The sequence below is a fragment of the Gavialis gangeticus genome, unplaced genomic scaffold (assembly GCF_001723915.1).
Source record: "Gavialis gangeticus isolate Ggan-Ray unplaced genomic scaffold, GavGan_comp1, whole genome shotgun sequence".
NCBI lineage: Eukaryota > Metazoa > Chordata > Crocodylia > Gavialidae > Gavialis > Gavialis gangeticus.
The window spans coordinates 38,810,407-38,828,312 of NW_017729028.1; the positions used below are offsets into that span (position 1 = coordinate 38,810,407).

General features: G+C 44.4%; 1 protein-coding gene across 1 annotated transcript in view; it reads left to right on the top strand.

Annotated features, from left to right (window-relative positions):
- The window catches only part of MEP1A (meprin A subunit alpha), a 29,325-nt gene that overhangs the window by 6,093 nt on the left and 5,326 nt on the right, over window positions 1–17,906 (top strand). Inside the window, exons 4-12 of the mRNA XM_019520990.1 lie at window positions 1,110–1,150; window positions 1,271–1,346; window positions 1,688–1,805; window positions 6,172–6,347; window positions 10,206–10,427; window positions 11,039–11,188; window positions 13,095–13,310; window positions 16,208–16,681; window positions 17,298–17,471. Of these exons, the coding sequence (XP_019376535.1) occupies window positions 1,110–1,150; window positions 1,271–1,346; window positions 1,688–1,805; window positions 6,172–6,347; window positions 10,206–10,427; window positions 11,039–11,188; window positions 13,095–13,310; window positions 16,208–16,681; window positions 17,298–17,471 (1,647 nt within the window). The remainder of the gene's footprint in view (window positions 1–1,109; window positions 1,151–1,270; window positions 1,347–1,687; window positions 1,806–6,171; window positions 6,348–10,205; window positions 10,428–11,038; window positions 11,189–13,094; window positions 13,311–16,207; window positions 16,682–17,297; window positions 17,472–17,906) is intronic.

Consider the following 17,906-nt stretch of genomic DNA (forward strand, 5'->3'; position numbering starts at 1 on the left):
TTTACCAATTACAAATGGTTTTGCAAGCTAGCAATCATTTTTTTTCCCTGCTCTGTCAACTGCATCTATAGAGAAGGAAATAATTTAGTGTTTTGCCATATATCTGAAGGCTTAGTATGGAAATGCTGTGGAAGGATACCAGTAAAATGTGCCCTCTTCTCATCTTTTTGTTCCCTGTAATCCAACTTTGCATACATACGTGCACATGTGCACACATTGGCAGACAAGGTTCTTTGGGTAAATCCAATATCTTTTATTAGACCAACTAAAATAGTTGGAAAAATTCTTCTTTGCAAGCTTTTGGGTACAAAACATCCTTTGCCAGGCTGGGGAAGTGTATGCACATATTTTATATATCTAATATTCATTGTATTGTTAGGTTGATTGTTCTAAGAGGGAGCAGAATAGACTAGAGATAGCTACATAGCCATTCCGTTCCATGTATCTTTAGAACAATCAGCTTAAGAACCCAGAGGATTTCCAATCTTGTGAAGCTTTTAAGGGCCCCCGGGCTACACGGATGCCCCTGCTAGTGCACCACATGCCTGCACAATCCTCTGCATTGCAGCTGCACCATGCAGGGCCCCCCTTTCTGCCAGTGCACCATGCACCCACATGGGACCTCCTCTCAAATGCAGAACCAAGTGCCAGTGTGGCCCTGAACTCACGCTCTGCTCCCCATCCCATGTGTCACACTGTGAGGGGCAGGGGACAGAAGTGGGAAGCATCAGTTGGAAGAGGAAGAAGGAGCCTGGAGCCCTTGGCTGCTGTTGTTGCAGCTGGAGCAATAGGGAGAGCAAGAGCTTGGTGGCTGCAGATTAACCCCTTTTAGTCTGCCAGTTGAATAGGTGCGATCTATAGTTTGGCAAATGCAGTACAGCATGGAAAATGAAGAAGCGCCAACCTACAATAGTGTGCTTTTTAGCAATGCAGTGATACAGGTAGTGGAATCTACTATTTGTTGGCTTGGAAACAGAAACCGATCCTAATAATAATCCAAAAATGTCCTTTGAGGTCTTGAAATCAACTTCTGCACCTTTAGCATTTTCTGTAATCTAAAACACCATGTTTGAGATTTTTAAATCCTCTTTTTCTGAATTGTTTTTCAGCTGCTGGACTGGACCTCTTCCAGGGGGATATCTTACTGCCTGTAAGTATTTTCAGTTGGATGGGTATCATTTATTCTATTGATATGCATCTTACTAAAACCCATTTTGCTCTCCCAAGGAATGCATTACTGGCTATTAACCTTCCTCTCTCTTTTCAACAGAAAGAACGTAATGCCCTGAGAAATGAGAGCTACCGATGGAAGTTCCCCATTCCCTACATTCTGGCTGATGACCTGAGTAATGCAGCCTGTGCTTTGTTTTTGCGATTTTGAGATGAAATCCTGGCCCAACTGGAGGCATCATGACACTAGAGTTTGACCCAATGGCAAATGATAGGAGATTAGACTCTTTTTAAAATGTGCTAATAAACACCTGCAACCTGTATGCCAAAACCCATTCCCCAGCCGTGAGAAATATAAAACTTGTCATTTTAAGCTTTGATCCTTTTTGGAGGTATATCATAATGCATGCACAGTATATAATATATATCCACAGAGATATAAAGATGTAGAACATGTGCATTACTGACCTGGCACCTAGTATGCATTAAAGGTATTTTGTTGAAATATGTTTTCCAGACCTAAATGCCAAGGGAGTCATTCTCGAAGCTTTTGAAATGTTCCGCCTAAAGTCTTGTGTGGATTTCAAACCGTACGAAGGAGAGAGCACCTACATACTCTTCCAGCAAGGCAGCGGGTAAGTGTAATGTCAATGTCCCAGAGTCCTGTTTAACTTTTATTACCCGACTTTGCTTCCCACTCCATTATTGTGGTAGGTGGTGTGATTCTTCTGGAGCCCTACCTACCTTAACTTCTTTGCAGGCCTTTTTGGAGGCAGAGTTTGGGCTTTGAAATCTTTGGGAGAAAAGAAGTGATGCAAGTTCAAGATAATGAAGTATCATTATTATATCCAGGGTATAAAATGTCTTCTGATCACAGGGCATGAAGGAGGCAGCTAGAAAAAGCTGAGTTTCTTATTCACTTTTACCAGTTATGTATATAGCAGCATTTCCTAGACCAGGCCATTCCCTGCTCTGCCCACCCACTGAGGCACTTCAAACCCGGAAGTATGCCAATGAAGACGCTTCTCCGAGCATCCCTCTAGTGATCTCAAGACATCAGTATCTGGGGCTGTGTGTAGACAAAAAAGAGGCGTGTGTTCACGACCCTTTTAAAGCAGGCTCAATGCTTTTGTACCGCTTTAATGGTGTTGGTGCTTGCACGCCTGGGCAGCGTATTGCACAGTAATTCCAGCCATTGTAGGAAATTTGGTGGTGTAATGTGCCTTAAAAGACTTGGGGGGCAGCAAACTAAAACTCCTTTAGGACTTTTAGTTTGCTGCCCCTACAGCCGTGGAGCTCAGGGGCTCTGCAGGACGCCCTGCAGGCAGCAGCCTGGCAGCAGCCCAGTGACAGAAAAAATGGCGAGCCTGATCTCCCCCACCCACCCACCTTCCTGCCTGTCTGAGCTGCACAGGGACCTGGTGCTTCCCTCCATGGCTACAGTGCCCCCGGGACTGCCCAAGTCAGGTGCCTGCAAGCAGATGCTACCCGGGTGGGGGGTGCTGCTGCGGAGGGAAGCACCATCCTTCGCCCCCACAGCCCAGGGACCGCTCCAGTCGCTGGCAGCTCACCCTCCCCTCCCTGTCATGGAGGCAGGTAAGTCAGCTGGGTGTGTGCACAATTTAATCAGCCCTAAATTGAAGTCGTGTTTTTTAAAACCCACTGCTTCAATTTATAATTTCATAGTTTCATAGTTTCATAGATTTAGGGTCGGAAGGGACCTACTAGATCTTCTAGCCCGACCCCCCCGCCAGGGCGGGAGAACAACAAAAACCCCAAAACAAAAACGGGACTCAAATGAGTCCAGCCAGGTAGGCATCCAGCCTCTTCTTAAAGACCCCCAGGGTAGGGGCCAGCACCACTTCCCTTGGAAGTTGGTTCCAGCTCCTAGCCGCCCTAACTGTGAAGTAGTTTTTGCGGATGTCCAATCTATACCTCCTCTCCATCAACTTGTGCCCATTACTCCTTGTTATGCCAGCGGGCGCTAGGGGAAACAGCGTCTCCCCCAAACCCTTCTGGTCCCCCCTAGTGAGTTTATAGACGGTCACCAGGTCCCCCCTCAGCCTTCTCTTGTGGAGGCTGAATAGGTTCAGGTCCCGCAGTCTCTCACTGTAGGGTCTGCCCTGTTGTCCCCGGATCATGCGGGTGGCCCTCCTCTGGACCCTCTCCATGTTGTCCACATCCCTCTTGAAATGGGGCGCACAGAACTGGACACAATACTCCAGCTGTGGCCTGACCAGCATCGCGTAGAGGGGGAGGATCACCTCCTTGGCTCTACTTGAGCTGCTACTGGGGCAACACTGTGCAATGGCTTCAACAGCATGCTTCCAGATTTGGAGAGGGTGCCCAGGCCATGCTTGGAAACAGCCTGGCTACTGCCACAGAGTAGACATGTCCTAAAAGGCTCTATCAGAGTCACGGGGGGTGGGGGTGTCTCTAATGGCCATGGCAGCCCCATGCACAGATTCCTGTACTAGCTCTGTACGTGCTGACTCTGGAACTGAAACAAGAGGTTATTGCCCCTGACACAGCACTGCACCCATGTGCCTACACTGGTTCTGGAGCTAGCACATGCGGAGCTAGAATGGGGTATCTCTGCATGGTGATGCCTTACGCTGTATAACCAGACCCATCCATTTCCTTCCTGAGCCATGCCGACAGGTTGCCAATGAATGACATGAGCTGCCACCTTTCCCCGGGACCTACCTCTGGAACAGCTACAGTCCACTGGCGTGGATCTGAGTTGGAGGTTGTTATCAGGATCCTAGCCCATAGTGTTGCTATAACAATAGAGGGAGATATGGTTCCAAACCCTAGGCCGGAGTATTACACACTCTTATGATGATGCCTGAGACTGAGCTTCATCAAGGAATTGAAGGGTCTAAGATGGGACTTATGTGGAAGTAAGGCACCTAAGTCAAAGACAGCAATTCACAGAAACCCCATCAACACCAAGATCCCCAAGGCCAGAAGAACTACTTAGTAAAGTTACATGACATATCCTGAGATGCCATTGTCTTGGCTGAGCTGAATTTTTGGTTGCCTAAGGCCATTTGAGTTTGCCTTTTTATAATGGCCTACTTAAAACACTTGCCCAGGAAAGGGGAGTCCTGGGTTCTGAGCCTTCCTCAGCCCAAAGGGACTCAAACCCACGTCTCTCACCTTGCAGAAGAGTGCCTGGTCCAGCAAAGTAGAAGGTAGGCTGCAGAGGTGTAATAGGGCAGCTCTGTGCCCCGGGCAGTGCCAGCGCTGGGAACAGCTCTGCCTGCTGGCACTGGCACAGACTGCTGGCAGCTGCAGTGGCTGCTATACTGGCACCTCCCCACAAGTCGTTCTCCCTCTGTTACACTACTGCAAGGCTGGCCTGAGAGATTTCTCCACATAATCCTGTTGGAGCTGTGTCACTTTTGCAGAAAAGAATGGAAAATTCAAGGGGCCAGAAAAAGAGGGCAAGCAAGGAGGAGAGCACTCCCTGGGGAAGAACAGTGGTTTCTTCGTTCTGCCACCAGTGTTCGTTGTTTGGGTATTTTATCTAACGATTCTTTAGTGCAGAAGAGTTGAAACTGGAACTCATAATTATTTTCTCTCAGGGGAGTGCCCACACCGCTAGGCTACAAAGTGAGGCACTCTTTCTCTCTCTTTTTCTTTCTTGCACTCATGGCTTTGCAGTGGCCCATCTTCTAAAGGAGGGTGTACAGTGCCCCATCCTGCCCTGCAGCCTGGTGTTCAGAGCATGCCGGGGATATGGGAGACAATCTGAACTGCTGCCTTGTCCAATGTGACTAAATTTACCTACTTGTGAACAATATAGATATCAAATACAGATGTGGATAAACACAGATATGGATAGATATCTGGCTGGGGTATTATGATCCCAGCACTCGTTGCTGCCCAGGGCAGGGGGTCGGACTTGATGATCTGTTCAGGTCCCTTCTGACCCTAGAAACTATGAATATTATACTATTGTGGGGTTTATTAAAGGGGAAATGGGACAAACAATTTCAGAGAAAACCTGAATGGTTAATAGCCCACGCCAGCCAAACATTAACAGTTTCTCCCAGTCAATATGGTTAGAGGTGGGTCGCCAGGTAAGGCTGAAGTCAGGCAAATGGCAGGGGAGATCTGCACCTATAGACTAACTAAATCAGAGATGCATACATTTTCACAGGCAATGGCTTACTTTATCAAACGCTATGAAGGGACTGCAGCAAGCAGAGCTTCTAAACAGAAAGCAGGAACTTTTGCCCAATTTTCTCTTACAGCCTCAGTACTCTTATAAACTTTACAGTTTCGGAAGGGCACGTCGGTGCACACAAAACCCAATTCACCTCACCCCCTACATTAAACTGGTAAAACTCAGTTAAAATGAGTTAATGCAGTTAAAAACAGCCCAGTGAGTTCCCACTCACTGACCATGCTTACTAATGTGGATACAGACAAGGGACACAGCTCCCAACCATGCAAATCTACAGAGTATATACATAAGTATCACAGAAAGGCTGTCACACAATACAAATATGTTAACTGGATTACATTAGCAAAGTGCCCTAGCCACCAAGCTGTTTCAAACAAATGCAGCCACTGGTGCCATCAGCTGCATCTTAAAAGGAAACAGTGATCCAGTCAACCTTGCATAGGAGGATGATTTAGGGGTCTAGGTTCAAGGTTCGAGGCTGGATTCCAACTCTCACACCTGCTTAAATTTGGGAGAGCATGGGGGATTTCAGGGGCATGAATTTGCCTTAGTGGGGATGAGTATAACATAGAGGTCTAAGGCATGTGTTAATGCCTCAGAAGAGAGACTTGATTCATTCTGTGCATTGTGTACAACCCTGGGAGCATTATCAGCCCATAACAAATAAGTACTACCATGCATTATTTGAGCAGCTGTATGGTTAAACTTTTTTCCTACAATACTTTGGATAAAGTGACAAGGTTTATTCCTTAAATATAGACCAGAAAACTCTCCTTAAGAGACAATGCAATCTCTCTCTTTCTCAGGTGCTGGTCAATGGTTGGAGACCTCCAGACTGGGCAAAACCTGTCCATTGGGTTGGGGTGCGACTATAAAGCTATTGTGGAGCATGAGATCCTACACGCTTTGGGATTTTACCACGAGCAGTCAAGGACAGACCGGGATGATTATGTGAATATCTGGTGGAATGAAGTTATTTCAGGTTGGTTTTACACTTCCAGCTTGAGTTTGGAACATTTGCTTATTATCTTCCTTAGATTTTTAAAGTCTTCATTGAATTTTAGATGAGAGTCAAGGGTGCAATATTGGGCAACTCTTGAGGTACATGTCAATACAAATACTCTAGCACCTTTAGATGCAGTAGATATTCCTGCACAAGTTTTCTCAACTCTGCTGTTTTCTGACGATGACACAGAAATGGGAGGGAGCCCGGCCTAGTGGAGAGGAGTTGCCATCATCATTCAAGAGACTGTTCCTAGCTCCATCACTATCTATTTCTTTGGCCTGTTCATTTTGTAATCTCTTTGGGGCAGGAACCATGTCTTCCTAAGGATTTTTATACAGTGCCTAGCACAACATAGTTCTAGTCCCGTATGTCATGGCGGGCTGCCAGTTGGACAGCAAGGGGTTAAATTATGGCCTCTGGGCTCCCAGCAGGTTGTTACTCCCCCTATTACTCTGGCTGCTACAGCAGCTGGAGTCTCTTGGTGCCCCTTCCCTCCTCCAACTTTTATACCCTCCAGGGGTGGTGCGGTGCGATGTGGCACGGCACAGTGCAGAGGGTCAGGATGAGACTGGAGCTACGTAGCAGCAGAGGGGGGGAACCCATGGAGTGGTGGGGGGTGTGGTGCACTGGGAGGGGACACACATGACTGTTGTGGTGCAGAGGGTGCAGGTACCCATGAGACATACAGCTTGGGGGCCCATGTCCCCCACCGGTGCAGCCTGCAGGATATGCAGCCCCTGCTACTGTGACCCCCGTTGGACAGCCCTGATCTAGGTATTAATAATGTATAAAAGTAATGAGAACCTAAACAAGGAGAAGAGAGGAATAATTGGGGTTCAACAATAATCTGCCCCTTGGTGGTATCCTTGTTGCTAGTCTTAGCAGAAATACCAAACGCAAGTGATTCTCTCATTGTTGGTGGTGGTCCTTTTGGCTAAGAGCTGAGGCACGCTGGTTGGGCGATGAAGGAAAGCTGTCAGTGCTGTCGTCTGTTTTATATGTGAATAGACAGAGGGCTATTGATTTAGCACAGGGGCAGGCAAAATGCAGCCCGCAGGCCAGATGCGGCCTGCCAAGCCATTTTCTCCGGCCCACAGGGCCCCTACAAAATTTAGAAAATAAATATTTATCTGCCCCTGGCTGCCTGTCATGGCCCTCGATGTCCTGCCAAAACTCAATAAGCGGCCCTCCACCTGAAATAATTGCCCATCCCTGATTTAGCACCTTCCACAAGCACTATATAGGTGCAAAATATATCAGGAAATGAGAAGAAAAAATGAGGAAAAGATAAAGATTTAACTTGGATAGATAGGGACTGGTGGTACAAAGAGACTCTTCTGTTCTGCTCTTCCCCCTCTCCCCAGGTGCAATAGCTGACATTTTGTACTGAATAGACTCATTGTAAGTAGAAGTGCTGTATGAACACTCATCATTGCCTTCCACATGTGACACCCTGGTGATGATTGAGGCACTGTAGATGTGAAAGAGCAAGTCCTTGCTTAGGCCCATTCAGTCCTGAGCATCTGCACTGAGCCCACCACAATGCAAGCCAATTGCTGATGGTTGCTTTGCAGATCATGTTTCTTAGCGCCATAAACTGGACCAAAAACAACTCACCTCGCAGAGGCCACCACTCATCAAATGCCCACAATATTTAATTGTTATTAACTTGGTTTCAATTTGGATTATCAATATGAGATACTAATACTGCTGCTGCTTACTTCGACTACTGCTAATAATTACAACAGTAATAATGCCTTGCATATATGCTTGATCGAATTTGGGGTTCCATTCTGCAAGACGTTACATTATTTTAAAGACATCTGAAAGATATTAATTTATTGGGAAGCTTCTAAAAATATGAAGAAAGAAATCATCTGTGCTGCAAAGCACTCACAAACCATGAGCCAAACAAAGGGGTATTATCATCCCCCTTTTAAAGACCTAATGGAAGGCTCCAGAGTCTATTTCCAGTCCTTTGAACGGGGGCAATAGAAAAGAGAGAAATATGAAGTGGTGTATGATAACATAATATCACTCCAGAGGTGATTGTTCATGCAGTTGATAATCATAGGAAAGTAGGGCTGGATGGGGCCTTACAAGGTTGTCTAGTCCAGCTCCCTGCTCAAGGAAGATAATCCCTGACTAAAACATCCCAGCCAAATGTTTGTTGAGGGTGCTTTTGAAAGTTTCCATGGATGGAGATTTCTAGGCAGCCGGGTCCAATGCTGGACCACCCTCATAGTCAGAAAGTTCCTCCTAACCCCCAATTTAAATTTCCTCTGCTACAGCTTGTGGCTATTGCTCCTAGCCTGGCCTCCTATGACTACAGAGAAAAGTCCATCTCTGTCCTTTCTATTATCACCCTGCAGGTATTTGAAGACTGTTATCAAATCCCTCCTCAGTCTTCTCTTCTCACTCACCCTAGTTCTTCCAGCCTTTCCTCAAAAGTCTTGCCTCCCAGGCCCCTAATCAGTTTGATTGCCCTGCCACATCTGTCCACATCCTACTTGAAGTGCAGGGTCCAAACCTGAACACTGCTCCAGCAAGGCCACACCATTGCTGAGAGGAGTGGAAGAATCACCTCTCTTGATTTGCAAGTGACACTCCTGTTGATACAGCACAGTATGCTGTTGGCTTTTTTTTTACAGCAAGAGCACATGAAACTCTGGTGTTATGCACCAGCAAATGTTGGATTTGTCACAACAAAGGAAGCAAATTCCCCCTTTGGCTCCGGTCCTTGGAAAAGCATTTAAACCATGAAAGTGGATTTGTGCAGCCTCCTGCATGCAACTTGCTTCTTTTCCTGCCAGTTAGCACAGGATTATTTTAACAGCATCTAAAAGTTATTCATTTACTGATACCTGGATTTTTTTACAGTAGTTTTATTTGTTCTTACGTAAATAATCTTCTGCCCAGATTATATGCCTCCTGGCTGTAAATAGTTTTAGCACTATCCTGGCAAGGTTGTCACCCTTCCTGAGCTCCAACTCAAGTCTCTATAAAGAAATAATGGATAAGATAATTGTGACCTGTGAATCATAGGACTTTGTGCTGAACATGGAGCTGCTTAAGCCAATAAAGTGTGCAAGAAAATAATAGCATTTGAAGAGAGTGACCCTATGGTATTTATGATGGGAGAAAGTGAGAATTTGAATGGAAAATGAGAAAGTAATAGCCAAAACATTCCCAGTGTCACTGGAAGTGCTATTTTTTTCCTCTCACTTTTTTCTGGCTTCCTTCAAAATTGCTGAAAAAGGCATAAAATCTTATGTGGCCCCTCAACCTCCCACATTTTAATACAGATCTAAATGGAACATGGTCTTTGCTGCATTGGGCTGTCATTATTGTAGATTTGTTGTGTCCATCCTTTCCAGAGCAGAAGTAGCTTTTACTTATATGAGAATTGCTCTGAGTCCTGCCAGATGAGCATGTATTGGGGGAAGAATCTGGCCCGCGAAACCCCTGGGTGCAAGTTGCAATACCAATCAAATACAATCATATTTAACTCACAGAAATGCCACTTGCTGTCTTGCCATTTGATAGTCTTCAAAATCAGCAGGTAGAGTTATATGAGCCTGAACAAGTCAGAGGCAAGTAGAAAGATAAATGGGATGCCAGACTAGAACGTTTTGCTATCAAAAAGGCTCCAACACCACTCAAGTAAAATTAAAATGCTTTGCCATATTACATTTTAAAATCAAACTGTTGATTCCATTCTGCACTGGTAAGTTATAACAATTAAACCTTTACATGTCCATCCTAGAGTCATTTTACCTGAAGAAAACATTGTGATTATTTTTAGAGTGAATCACTCACATCTTCTTTCTTCAGGCTATGAACACAACTTTGTGAAGTATGATGACCAGTTTATCACTGACCTAAACACTCCTTACGATTATGAATCCGTGATGCACTATGCGCCATTTTCATTTAACAAAAATGAAAGCTTCCCCACAATCACTGCAAAGATACCAGTATTTGATGACATCATTGGACAGCGGCTGGATTTCAGTGCCCTTGACATCGAGAGACTCAATCGCATGTATAACTGCAGTAAGTCAGTACTAAGCCATTGCCAAGTGCTTCACGTTTCTATACTTTAATATAGTCAGTTTGCTCCCCTTTCACGTCTACAAAAAGGGGAAGAAAGCCAAGGAAGGGGGAACCACAGCATGATTCGTATTAGCTGGCCTTAGCAAAGTGCAGTTATTTCTTTTCTCCCTCTCAGGCCCCCCCAAATCTCTGCTAGTCATTACTTATTTCAGAGCAGTTCAAGTCCTCAATTCCAGACTCATACTCATCCATTTCCACGGCATTTTCCGTGCTGTGCCCTATTCATGGAATCCCCGCAATAAATCAAAACCTCCACCTCCTCCAAATCTTTCCTTGAGACTTACTGCTTCTGTGACATCTGCAAGAAGTCACCTAAACTGTTCAGTTGTGTGCCAGTCAGGGATAGCCCATGGTATTTTCCACCTTTGTAACAGTTCCTAAGAAATGTTTTGGACTAGCCAAGGGGAGTAAGGACTACAAGGCTGGGCTTTCTGTATTCCTGCCTTGTGATACGTTCCATAGAAACTTACGGACTGGGGAACATATCCCAGCAGTTCTTAAAAATGGATGCTACTTTGCATTAATCATATGCGGTGGGGGGCTTTTTTCAGCTTCAACTCACACCTTTTTGGACCAATGTGCTTTTGAGCATGCCAATATCTGTGGAATGGTCCAAGGCACCAGAGATGATGCAGACTGGGTCCATCAGAAGAGCAGCCTTGTAGGACAAGAAGACTACACGCTTGCTGGACGCTGTAAAGGTAAAATGAAAATATTTTACCTCTGAGGCCACTTGTTCATGCACAAGCTGGTCTGAGATCTGTGCTTTAGAGACAGCTTCAGATTTGGCCTCAGAGTTGCCCTTGTTGTAGCCAACTCTTGGAAAATCCGGAAGTGAGTAAAACTAAAGGGAAAGTTAAAGTCAAGACAGAAGTGACTTCTTCTGAGGAGACCATCAAGAAGAGGTCCTGTTTATTATGATTCTAGTGAAGCTAAGCTCCTATTCCCTTTTCACATCACCTTGGCACTCTACCTCCCCTTTATAATTAGGAACAATGATACTGCCACTGCAAATTCAGCAAGTTTTTTTTATAACATACAGTACATTTGCTGGACCCAATCAGCAATATGAAAGAGGACAAAGAACATTATTCACTACACATCTGACAAATATCATTTAGCATATGTTGCTCTGTACCCATCAAGGTTTGATTCATCATTTACGAGATGATAAGAATGAAGTGATATTTACAAGTCTCCAATAAACATATTTGAGAAGTAATTCCATGACCAGGAAAACAAACAAGAGAAACATTGGTGCCGGAAGAGTCCTGGATAAACATATATTTGAATTCCAGGAGAACGGCAGAACAGTGATATTTAACAGCCTTCCATTCAAATGTTTATCGACAATTCTACACACAATCCCCAAATTTCTATTTTTCAAAATAGAGGAACGGCAGAAAAAAGGCAAAATGAATCCCCACTGTGCTCCAGTCTTGGAGGCCTTCCATGCCTGTTCAGGAACAAATTGTTCACCAGTAAAAGTAAAAGAAAGTTCCCAAAGGGAAACCTGATAACTAAACATCAGATTTTCAACTGCTTAGTCAGTCAGTGACACTCTCTTGGACTTCGTGAACACATGACCTCAGTGAAAATTTTGCCTAACTAAGACTTGGAGATATAATGGCCCCAAGTGTGAGCCACTACAGCTTGAGCTATGGGAGTAATTATTTTGGCTGGCACTTCTTATATTCTTTCATCCCCTTGGTGTACTAGCCACTGAAGGTAGAATTAGCTTTCTCCTAATGTTGGTTACCCAAGACTAGGTCCAACTTCAGCTAAGAATGGAAGATGATATTAGGAAGCAATTTTACAGTTGCCAATAGCACATTCTCCAGATTCACCCAAAATTCTGAGACTTTTCCCCCCACTTTTTTTCTCTTCCAATGGAATTGTGCACATGTAACTGAAGGAGGAATTTAGCTCAACTGCTGCTGTAATATTGTCTTGAACCATTTTCTTTTCGGTATTTGGACTGAGTGTGAGGGAATGGTGTCTCATGGACAGAGAGGGGGGGCTGACTGTCAGGCCCCTGGATGCTCGTTCTGGTTTCAGAACATAAGAACTTTCACTTACTTGGTCAAACCATAGGTCCGTCTTGCCAGGGATCTTGTGTCACGCTGTGGCAGAGAGCAGATGCTGAAAGGGAGAGTGAACTGGGTATGAGCAGGGTTTTTCCCCAGTTCCTCTCCCACTGGAAGTCTAGGAATTTAAGGTCTAGGAATTTCTGATTCAGAGGCTGTACTTCTAACTCCCAGGTGTTTTGTGCAGCCTTGAGCAAATCACTTTGTCTTTCTGTAATTCAGACCCCCCTCTGTGACATGGGGATAATAAATCATTTCTACAACAGAGAAGTGGTGCAAAATGAAATATGTGCTTATGAAGCATTTTGATGTCTTTGGCAAAATTGTTTTTGACTATAAGTTTAAAGAAGGGATAAGCTTGGACGGCTTGCCCCATGAATGACAAGAAGGTGTATGATACAAAAGGTGGTTCTGAACTTTGTGCTGCTGCTTCATCTGTACTATAAACACATTTATGCAGCCATGAGTCCGGTGCAGCCAATGGAGCAGTTAAGAATAAAATCATGTCCTCTTTCTCTAGATGCCGGCTATGTCATGTACTTTGACACCAGCTCTGGAAGAGCGGAAAATGCAGCTATCCTAGAATCCCGGATCCTTTACCCAAAGAGAGCTCAGCAATGTCTCCAGTTCTTCTATAAGATGACAGGAAGCCCCTTGGACAAGCTTATCATCTGGGTTATGCAGGACGATGGCACTGGGAAAGTCCGCCAGTTGAGTAAAGTCAAAATGTTCCAAGGTACTTCTGAAAATATTAAACCACGACAAAAAGCGCGGGGGTGGGGGTGGAAGTGGAGGGGATGCCACACTGTGAAGCTAGTTAAAAAACAAAAGGGCTTTCCCAGACATCCCAGGTGGGTAGCTCTCCAGCTGGTTAAGTATCCTGGTATATAGATATAGTATGGGCATGGCTCTATTCAAGTGCTAGTTTGCGTAGAAGGCTTGGTGTTACATATCATAGTCTACTGCTCCCTGGCATTCAGCTCCAGCCTTCTTTTCCACTCCAGCTGTCCTGATGGCTTCCCTGATCTTGCCTGCTCCACCTTTGTTATATTTTTTTAGAAGCTAGGAGAAAGCACTTATGGCACTCTGAGCCCCTTCCCCACAGTGCGTCTCAAGTGTGTCCTAGCCTAAACCACTGTGTGATTCATCACCTCTCCTCTAGTTTGCCCTATCTAGGTCTACTGTGAATAATCCCACCGCTTCCCTCCCCAGGGGTGGCTTGAATCGGGGCTTGGTGCCATTAATACATCGCAGAACAACCCACTAACAGAATCAAGGATTGCACTCTTTCCCCAAGTCTTCTCAGTGGCTTCCCTTCACCCCGAATACCTGTCCCAAGCCTTGCAACAAAGTTTCTGTGTCCTAGGACAAGCCTTGTCCAGTATGATTATACAAAGATACAAGCAAACCCCTAATAAACAAATAGCCCAGTTCACAGAGGCACCTTTTCCTCCTTGCTAGCTTCAGCCAACTCTAGCCCTTCAGGGCTTACTCACTTTTGGTCACTATGTAGCAGTGAAGTCAGTTCCACCCAACACCCAAAGGGAGTTCCTTCTCCCTTCTCGGTCTGGGCTACACTACCCTGCTCTCCTCCTGAGTGGAGTTTATACAGCCTGGTGCTCTACTCGTCTGGGCCACAAAAGTCCAAGTCTTGAAGATGCCTCCCCCTTTTTCCTGGCCTTCCAGTCTTTTAACAGCAATGGGACTAGAGTTCCCTGTTACAGCTTGTAATGGTGAAATTTTGATGGCTCAAGTAACAGAATTCCTGATGTAACTGTTAGTGTTAAGGCCTTGCTTTAAGAAGAAATATGACCTGCGGAAAGTTTGCATTATATATTATGGGCACATCTACGTGGGCCAATTTAAGGTGCATTAGCAATTTTTAAGGTGCATTCAGCGTGTGGGTCTACATGTGCATGCCCTTAATGCATCTTAAAAATGGCGATTTTAGGCTATTCACACCTAAATTTGATACCTTTGCAGGTATCAAATTTAGGTGCGAGTAGCTAAAGCACCTTAACACACATGTAAACACACTAAGGCGCATTAATGCTGTGTATGTCAACTGACTTGGGACTAACTTTAGTTCCAAGTCAGTCTTCGCACCACATGAATGCGCCTTAGCATGTGCATGTGTAGACATGAACCTAAATTGCCTTAATGTGCATTAGGCAATGGCGCATTAAGTTTAGGCACACGTAGAAGCACGTATAGACATGGCCTTTGAGGAGTAAATTCATTGTTATGCTAATGTAAATAAAAGCAAAGCTCCTCAACCTTGTTAATGCAAAATAGAGCTTTGAACCTTGATAGTGTCCATTCGTATTCACTTCTAGAACATTTCCCAGGCAGATAATTAATCAACTTATTTCCTTGTCAGTAAATCATGATACCAGTGACCCACAGCATTGAAATGGCACCATCTAATTCAAGGACTCTGACATCAAACTTTAAATTCATGTCTTAATAAAGGACTCTTTATGGATCCTAGGTTTATCACCAAACAACAGTGAAGGCTAAGCAAGAAATCATCACAAGAAGTAGGAGACATACTGAGCCAGATTTTCATGCCCTTACTTATACTAAAAAGCAACTCCCTCCTTGAGAGCAAAACCACTGATTTCAATTCACTGGATTCCATGAGAAGTCCCACTGAAACCAGCTGAAACCCACTGGACTTCTCATGGGTTCTTGTGCTACTGAAAGTGAGCAAAGGTAACAGAACCTGGATAATGGAAAATTTAAGATATATAACAGGAAGGGTCACAAAACCCCCTAGTGTTGCTCTACTAGCTTCAGAAGAATCAATGCAAGGATGTATCTAACCCTGCTGGTTTCTTTAGGCCAAGTTCAAGAAGTGCAAAAAGTCATGAGGGATAAGAAAATCCACTCCTGTGACTTTGCTTGACACTACAAATGCAGCGACCATGGAATTATGCTGTAGTGTTGTTCACTCCCAAGGAGTTTTGAGTAGCCACAGATACCACCCCCCCAGATGGCATTTAGAGGATGAAGGACATTAAATGGAGGCGATGCTAGGACAAGTTGGTGCTACCAGTTTCAGCAATATGTTACATCTTGTCTTTCAGGCTGTAAAGTCTTTGGATTAGGGACTGCCAAATGCTAAATGGTTGTTTAATCACTTGACACTATGGCTCCTTGGCCTCTAGGTGACACTGCTGTACAATGATTATTACCTTGGGACTTCTACCCCTCTAGACTCTGTTGGATGTTTGTCTTAATATGTGGTTTATAATATATAGATCAGTGGCTGTCAACTTTTTTAGACGCAAGGCACCCCTAGATCGACTTGTGGCATCCCTGGGGAAATGCCAGCCCTCAGTTTTCACTCTTAATACAGAAAATTAATAGAGCCATTTTTCTATTGCAAGGAACTGGGAAAGCTCAAAATTCTGGATTTCTATTTGAAATCTATGGTTTTGTCTTATGAATGATGTATGCAAACCTAACAGGGCTAACATGGTGTGGCATCCCACAGCACCCTTGAAATGACGTCAAGCATTCCTGGGTGCTGTGGCACCTTTGTTGAGAATCACTGATCTGGATGGTCGAAGCATGCTGCTACTTCATATCATCACTAACCATGTAACTGGCTCTTGCTTTTTTCTATAGGAGACGCTGATCTTAACTGGAAAATTGCACATGTGACCCTCAATGTCCAAAAGAAGTTCAGATATCTCTTCCAAGGATTAAGTGGCAATCCCAACATCTCATCCGGTGGAATTTCTATTGATGATGTCACCCTAACAGAGACCCCATGCCCCAGCGCTGTATGGGTGATTCGAAATTTCAGCCAGATCTTCCGCACTACGACAAAAAACGATTTTATGCTTAGTCCCCGGTTTTATAGCCCTGAGGGCTACGGTTATGGCATAACTTTGTTTCCTCATGGTCACATTAATTCCTTTTATGATAACTACAGTCGCATTGCTTTCCACTTGTGCAGTGGAGATAATGATGCTGTTCTGGAATGGCCAGCTGAAAACAGACAGGCGATTTTAACAGTGATAGACCAGGACCCTGACGTCAGGAAAAGGATGTCCGCAAGCAGGAGCTTCACAACAGACAAAACCCAAGTCCTTCCAGGTACATAACTTCTTTGTGAAAACATGTAGTCAGCAGGAGAGCAAAGATGTGGGCTCCACCAGGGTGAGAACAATTGAGTTAGCTGGCTAGGCTCTCCAGTATTACCTCCGATTTGGCCGGCTGTATCCATTTGCTGCCTCTTGTCTTATATAAGGATTGTAAACTTTTAGGAGCAGGGACTTTCTTTTCTCCTCTCTTGGAGGAGAAAGGGGATGAAATCCATGGCTAGGACATCCAGGTGTTATGATAATACTAATAAATAACAACAATCACAATCAGATGATTTGATGATAAAGTAAAAAAGCTAAGATAAGCCCCCGTTTCTCTATATCCTTCTCAGTAGAAATTGGATCTATGATTTTTGATTTGCACCTGTTTGTCTTTACATCTTTTATGACAAAGATTTTTAATAGGCCAAGAATGATGAGCAAAGCCCAGTCACCCTAACCTCTCCAAGGTGGGTTCAAACTATGCAGAGGACTCATGGAACCACCACTGCTTTCTAATGCACAAATAGTCTATGCCGTGCTTTAACATTTACTCTGCCAAAAAAAATTGGTTTTAGCCTTTTTGCTGATTAAAAAGAGAGATGTGTAAGCCATGTTGTATTTTGCAGATAAAAATGACACTTCAATGTGGGATAAACCATCTCTTGTTGGAAAATACGACGAGTCGTGCAAATGTTTTAGAAGCTTAGATTGGGGCTGGAGCACCTTCATCTCTCATAAACAGCTGACACAGAGGAGTTTCCTGAAACATGACAACCTCATCATTTTTGCAGAATTTCACGGTATGGATTCTCTTTCTGATAAACCAGAACCGGTTTCCTTTCCATCTCTCTTTATGTGAGTTCTCCAGTAATTATTCCTCCCTGTCACTACGCTCCATTTTATGCTGGTTCGGACAGATTTTTAAAAGCATATAGATAACTGAAGATGCAGATAGGCACCTCAGTGAGATTTTAAAAAATGCCTGCCTATCCAACTCTCATTGATTTCACTGAAGAGTAAGTACTTAGGCACTTTTGTATATCCAAATAGGGCTGTGTGAAGCTTTGGGTGGTGGTTCAATTTGGAGGAGATTTGGTCTGATTTGGTAGCCAAATCTCTAAATCCAAATTGAATCAGGGACCAATTAAAAGGTCCGAATGGATTCAAAACTCTCCGAATCTTTGGAAAAGATCTTTGGGGGAGTGAGGAGGGGACCATGGGGGACCCCTCCCTGC